The sequence below is a fragment of the Carlito syrichta genome, unplaced genomic scaffold, assembly GCF_000164805.1.
Source record: "Carlito syrichta isolate Samal-C Ts95f unplaced genomic scaffold, Tarsius_syrichta-2.0.1 Scaffold304726, whole genome shotgun sequence".
NCBI classification, from domain to species: Eukaryota; Metazoa; Chordata; class Mammalia; order Primates; family Tarsiidae; genus Carlito; species Carlito syrichta.
Genome location: NW_007248822.1, coordinates 281,187 through 288,560, shown reverse-complemented (window position 1 = coordinate 288,560; position 7,374 = coordinate 281,187). Strand labels below are relative to the sequence as shown.

Here is a 7,374-nt window from a genome sequence, read left to right as displayed (position 1 = left end):
TTTAAAGACGGGGTCTTGTTTTGTCATCCAGGTTGGAGTCCACTGGAGGCCTCAAATTCCTGGGTTCAAGCAATCCTGCCACCTCAGTCTCCCAAGTAGCTGGGATTACATGTAAGTGTCACCACACCCAGTTGCAGTCTCACTATGCTGCCCAGGCTGGTCTCAAACTCCTGGCCTCAAGTGATCCACCTGCCTCAGCCTTCCAAAGTGCTGGAATTATAGGTGTGAATCACTGCAACCTGTCTGGTTTATCTTTTCATTTTCTTATTGGTGTCTTTTGAATTATAAAAGGTTTTAATTTAAATTAAGTAGGATTTATCAATTATTTTATAACTCATGCTTTTGGTGTCATATCTAAGAATTTGCCAAACCCTAGGCCATTAGATTTTTTAGGAAATAAATAAGATTTTCTTCTAGGAGTTTTCTAGTTCTGGCATTACATTTAGGTCTATGATCCATTTCATGCTACAGACAAGATTTAAGTTTGATTGTTGTAGTTGGATTGATATATGGATATATGCCCCATATACCAACTTTTTGAAGAGACAATTCTTTCCTCATTGAATTGCCTTGGCATCTGTACTAAAAACAAATAAATGCCTATCCTAATGCCACTACAATGTCTTAATTATTCTAGCTTTGTACTGAATTTTCAAATCATGTAGTTTCAGCCTCCCATTTTGTTTTTCTGTTTCAAAAAACAGGCTTTTGCGTTTCCAAATAAATGCTAGGATAAGTTTGTGAATTTCTACCAAAAAAGTCTGCTGGAATTTTAATAATGATTGCATTAAATTTATTGATCAGTTTAGAAAAAATTTCCAACTTAATATTGAGTCGCTCCATTTATTGAGATTTTCTGTAATTTCTCTCAAAAAGGAATTTATAGTTTTCAGCATCTCATATTTATTTGCTAAATTCCTAACTGTGCTTTCTTTTTCATGCTATTGTGAATAAAATCGTTTTCTTAATTTCATTCTTATGAATATGACTATTCATTACCAATATATGAAGCTACAGTTAATTTTATACATTGGTCTTGTATCCTGGGGCATTGATAAATTGTTTATTAGTTCAGTTAGTATTTTTTTGTAGATTCCTTGAGATTTTCTATGTATAAGATGATCTTACCTGTGAATAAAGATCATTTTATTTATTGCTTTCCAATCTGGGTATATTTGTTTTTTGTTTTTTTGCCTATTGTACTGCCCAAAACCTCCAATACAATTTTGAACAATCCTCTTGCCTCTGCCTCTCAAAGTGCTGGGATTACAGGTGTAGGGCACAATGCCTTTCTTCTTAAAAAATGATAAGAGTGAACATTCTTGTGTTTCTCCTCAACTTAGAGGAAAGTTATTCAGCCTTTCCCCCTTAAATATAATGCTAATTATAGGGCTTTCACAGATTTTTATCAGGTCAGGGAGGTTCTCTTTATTACTAATTTGTTGAGCATTTTTATCATAAATAGATGTTGGATTTTGTCATTTGATTTTTCTGAACCTACTGAAATGATCATGTATTTTTGTTCTTTATTCTAGTAATAGAACGTATTATATTAATTAATTTTCATATATTAGATCAACTATGCGTTTCTGGGATAAATCCACTTGACCATGGTGTATAATCCTTTTTATATGTTGCCAAATTTGGTTTGCTAATATTTTGTTAAGGATCTATGTTTATGAGAGATATTGGCACGTAGTTTTCTTATGATTTTTTGGTCTGGCTTTAGTATCTGGATAACTTACTTCATAGAATAAATAGGGAGCTATTCCCTCCTCCTCTGGTTTCTAAAAGAATTTGTAAAAAAAAAAAAAAGAAAGAAAGAAAAGAAATTCTTCTTTATTTTATTTTACTTTATTTGTTTAGAATTGAAGTCTCACTCTGTCGCCCAGGCTGGAGTACAGTGGTATGCTCCTGGCCACCGCAGCCTTGACCTGCTGGGCTCAGGTGATCCTTCCACCCAGGCTGGAAGTACTTCCAAGTAACTGGAACTACAGGCATGCACTACCATGCCCAGCTAATATTTTTGATTTATGGTAGAGACAAGGTCTCGTCAAGTTGCCCAGGCTGGTCTCGAACCCCCAAGCTCAGGCAATTCTCTCGCTTCAGCCTCTCAAAGTGCTGGGATTACAGACTTGAGGCAGCGCCCGGCTCCAGAAATTCTTCATTAAATATTTGATAAAATTCATCAATAAAGCCAACTATACCTGGGCTTTTCTTTCTTCAAAAAAACATCTTTTTTTTAGTTGAAGTCTTACTCTGTTGCCAAGCTGAAGTGCAATGGCATACTCACAGCCACAGCAGCCTCAACCTGCTGGCCCAGACGATCATTCCACCTTCAGTCTTCTAAGTAGCCAGGATTATAGGCACCCTTACCACCAAAAATTACCTAGCTAATTTTTTGATTTATTATAGAGATAAGGTCTCACCAAGTTACCCAGGTTGGTCTTGAATCCCTGGGCTCAGGCAATCCTCTCGCCTCTGCCTCTCAAAGTGCTGGGATTATAGGTATGGGCCACCATGCCTTTCTTCTTAAATCTAAGAAAGATTTTAAATTACTATTTACACTGATTCACTTGTTAGGGATGTATTCAGATTTTCCATTTCTTCTTGAGTCCGTTTTCCTAGCTTGTTCCTTTCTGGGAATTTGTTCACCTAAATTGCCTAATTTGCTGATATAAAATTTATTCAAAACATGAAATTATTTATAATATGCAATTCTTTCCTTCTATAGTAATGTCCTTTCTTTCATTTCTAATTTTTATAATTTGTATCTTCTCTCTTACTTGGTCAGTCTAGTTAGAGGCTTGTTAATTTTTTCAAAGATATTCTATATTGCTTTTGCTTTCTATTTCATTAATTTCCACACTAAACTTTATTATATCCTTCCTTCTGCTTACTCTGAGTTTAGCTTGCCCTGTGTTCTTTTCTAAATGGAGGCACAGTTTCTTGATTTGAGAACTTTTTTCTTTTCTGATATGGGTGTTTATAGGTATAAATTGCCATCTGAACACTACTCTGGCTCCATCCACAATTTCTGATATATTGTACTTCTGTTTTAATTTGATTCAATATATATATATATATTTTTGAGTTGGAGTCTCACTCTGTCGCCCAGACTGGAGTGCAGTGGCTGCTCCCGGCCACCGCAGCCTCGACCTGCTGGGCTCCAGCGATCCTTCCGCCTTAGCCTTCCAAGTAGCTGGAACTACAGGCGTGTGCTACCACGCCCAGCTAATTTTTTTTATTTATTGTGGAGATGAGGTCTCACCACGTTGCCCGGGTGGGTCTCGAACCCATGGGCTCAAGCAATCCACTCACCTCAGCCTCCCAAGGCGCGGGATTGCAGGCTGAGCCACCGAGCCCAGCGATTCAAAATATTTTTAATGTTCCTTGTAATTCCGTCTTTGATACATGAACTATTTAATAGTATACTTAATTTCCAAGTGAATGGGATTTTCCTATTTTTTGTGTGTTGTGAATTTCAAATTTAATTCTGCTGTGGTCAGAGAACATTATATGATATCAGTCTTTTAAAATTCACTGGGACTTGTTTTTTCACACAGTATATCATCTATCGTCGACAATGTTCCATGTGTACTTGAGACTATTGTGTACTGGGAAGTCAATTGGTGGAGTGTCAACTGGTCGATAGTGTTGTTCAAAGTCATCTATATTCTTGAGTTGTTCTACCAACTGTTCTATCAACAATACTGACAGTATAGTATTGAAATCTCCAACTATTATTATTAAAGTCTATTTATTTTTTCTAATATTTTTTGTTTTCTATATTTTGGGGTGCTGTTATATCTTCCCAGTGTATTAATGCTTTTATCATTATTAAAAGTCTCTATTTTCTTCTCTAGTAATATTTCCTGTTATAAAGTTTTTCTTTCAGCATGTGGAATGTCATCCCACCACTGTTTTCGATGAGAAGTTAGCCATTAATTGTATTATTGTTTCTCCAAATGTTCCTCTTGCTGCTTTCAAGACTTCCTCTTTGCCTTTCAACAGTGTGATTATAATGATCTTTTTTTTTGTTTATCCTACTTGGGATTCACTCAGCTTCCTGGATCTGTAAATTAATGTTTTTCATCAAACTGGGGGAGTTTTCAGCCATTATCTCTTCAAATATTTTTCTATCTTTTCTTCTCTTCTTCTTAGAATCTTATTACAGATATGTTAATATGCTTGATGGTCCACAGATCTCTAGGCTTTGCTCACATTTATTCAATTAAAAAAAAAGACTTTGTTCTTTAGATTGAATAATTTATGTTGCTTTACCTTCCAGTTCACTTCTTCTTTCTTCTGCCATCTCAGATTTATTGTTGAGTCTCTCTAGAGAATTTTCATTTCCGTTCCTGGACTTTTCAACTCCAGAATTTCCATTTGGTTTTTAGAAAAATAATATCTACTTTTTTTACTCAGATTTGTTAATCACTGATCCTTTCCTTTATTCTTTAAATAAAATTTATTTTCCATCTCTGAACATACTTAAATAGCTGATTTGTAGTCCTTTTCAATAAAGTCCTACAGTTGAGGACAGACACTCAGAGATAGCTCCTATTGACTGCTTTTCTTTTCCCATACACAGATTACATTTTGTGTTTCTGAATGCCTCTTAATCTTTTTTCTTTTTTCTGAATACAGAAACTCTCAGATAATATACGGTAGTAACTCTGAATTCTGACTTTTCCCATAAGAGTTGTTATTGTTGTTTTGCTTAATTAGTAATTTTCCTGGACTACGTCTGTAAAATCTGCTTCCCACACAAGATACAGTTGCTGGTGTTTTTACTTGTTGTTTTTTTTTTCTTGTTTTGTTTTTTCTTGTTTTTTTTTTTTTTTTTAGGGGTCATCCCCATGTCTGCATAGCTTAGCATTCTGGCAAAGACTAGCCAGAAGTTTTGCTCCAATACCTTGAGCCAGAAAGCCTTCTCTCTGCTCCTGTGTGTGTGGGCTGCAGAGCACATTCAAACCTCAAGCTGTTTTTACGTCCACCCTGGCTTTTACTTTCTGCTGGCTCTCTCACATCTCCTCTGAGCGTGCATGCAGGCTCCGTTGGTCAGGGATGGGAGCCTGCTCACCGCTGCTGTTCATACATACTGACTAAGCTCAATCTGGGTTATATGGAGAGCTATCAAGTCCCTGATGGCCATCTTACCTCCCAGAACTACCTATTAAGCCTCAGCTAGACCGCCAGTCCATTGCTTGCTCCAAAGAGGACTATAAACTCAAGCTAGTAGAGCTACTGGTGTTTCCTGTTCATTTACCACCAAGTTGGCTACTTTGATGGACAATTCTCCAAATAGAGTGAGTCCTTTCCAGAAGCAGCCACAAGGTTGCTGCCTGCCCTACTCTGGTTGAACTACCACACAGACGAAGCTAGAAAGAAGGAAATGGGAGGGAATGGGAGCCAACAACAGACAAGAACATCACGAATTCATTTTGTTCCTACCCAGTTTAGCAGTTTTCATGAACAAATGATTCTCAGTTTGTTGTATGCTCTTGGTCAATTTCTAAAGAGCTGAAATGGGCATTTTTGAAAGTTCTTTTCCTGCTTTCTAGTTGCCTTTTGGGAAGCGGTTTCATTGACCTCCTCACTCTGTCCTGCTAGAAATCAATATCTCAACCACTCTTGACATTATGCTGGAATTGAAATGATTAATTTAAAAATAGACCATGTGGGTGAAAATATCACAATGAAATCTTATTTTCAAAGGAAAATTGCTGCTTTCTGGGAAAGAATCAACTAAAAAAAACAGTAAGAAGACTAAAGGCCCAAGTTTAAATAGTGATTTCATGAGGTTAAATTAATTAAGAGACCTCACCCCTTAGAAGCAGCACCTCGGGCCCTGCAACTTGACTCCTTCACAGACACTAGGGAAATGAAATGTGCTGAGAGAAAAAAGCTGGGGCCGAAGCATTTCAGTTAAGATTGTGCCTCCCACAGCCACTCTCTTGCTCCTTCTGTTTCTTTGCAGTTTACCCACTACTTTATCTTATGCCCAATGGTCATTTGATACACAAAGGCCGTTCTTAGAATAGTTCCCTTTTCAAAGGCTTCCTGGAAGTGCTCAACTTGGTCAGTTGTCTATTTCCTTTATTTGTTCACATTGGCTAGGCCGGGTCCTCTTGGGCAAACCACTCGAGCGCTGGATACTTTCACAACCCCAAAGAAAGAAGGCACGAACTGCCCCACACATCTAGGAGTCCAGTCCCTTAGAGCTGGAGAAGCCTTAGAGATGTTTGCAAAATCTCTCATTTTCAGAAGGATAAGTTAAGGTTCAGGGGTCTGCCCATGATCACCTTCCACAAATATGATAAAGATGAAATATGTCACACTAATAAAACAGGTGGCAGGTCTCAGAAATTGTCACCTGAATGAGGATCAGACTCAGGAACAGGGCCTAGAAATGGTTTCATGAAAGATGCAATGTCACATTACCAGGCTCTGAGAACACGGGACACTCAGGTTCTTGAGAGAGAGCTTTCCACCACTCTCCTCTCTCTTACCTTAGCAAAGAAAATCCAGGCTGCACCCTGCCCAGGGGCTAGAAGGCTTTTCAGCTTCACTGTGCTGACCATGAGAAAGAATCCAAAAATTCCGCTGGAAGGAGAAAATATTGTTTTGTTAGTGAGGCTTGTCTTCCTTTAGCCAATAGCTGACTTGTTTCTGCTACATTTTACCAGTCAATTTCGAATTATTACACATCTCCTATCTAAACTGCATTTTCTAGTGATCTCTGGATTAAAATATCCCAAATGGAAAACCCATTAAAGCTCTGCTTTTCTAAGGTGTTATGGTGGAAACATTTCATTGGTGGTAGGGGTGGGGGCATAGAAATGTGGAAGATCTCTGTTTAAATCAGGAAAGAAAAGAGGGCCAGGTACAGTGGCTTATACCTGGGAGGCCAAGGCAAGAGGACTGCTTGAGTCCAGGAGTTTGAGACCAGCCTGGGCAACATAGCAAGACCTTGTCTCTACAATAAATCAAAAATTTAGCTGGGTGTAGTTGTACACACGTGTTGTTTTGGCAACATGGGAGGTTGAGAAGGAAGAATCGTCTGAGCCCCGTAGGCTGAGGCTGTGGTGAGCTGTGATCATGCCATTGCACTCCAGCCTGGGCTTAGCCCCTGATGACAGAAAGAGGAAAGAAGGAAGGAAGGAAGGAAGGAAGGAAGGAAGGAAGGAAGGAAGGAAGGAAGGAAGGAAGGAAGGAAGGAAGGAAGGAAGGAAAGAAAAACGCAGAGGGCAACATTTCCTATTCCTTTCCATATTACTTCTGGAGTTTTGGTGATTGCCAAGGTAGAGCTTCAATGTTTTTCAAGCAAAACAAACTGGCAGGAAAAGACTTCAAAACGGAAATTTTCAC

General features: G+C 38.2%; 1 protein-coding gene across 1 annotated transcript in view; it reads right to left on the bottom strand.

Annotated features, from left to right (window-relative positions):
- Positions 1-7,374, bottom strand: part of TMEM241 (transmembrane protein 241) — a 149,414-nt gene that overhangs the window by 51,481 nt on the left and 90,559 nt on the right. Inside the window, exon 13 of the mRNA XM_008060775.2 lies at positions 6,516-6,609. Within this exon, the coding sequence (XP_008058966.1) occupies positions 6,516-6,609 (94 nt within the window). The remainder of the gene's footprint in view (positions 1-6,515; positions 6,610-7,374) is intronic.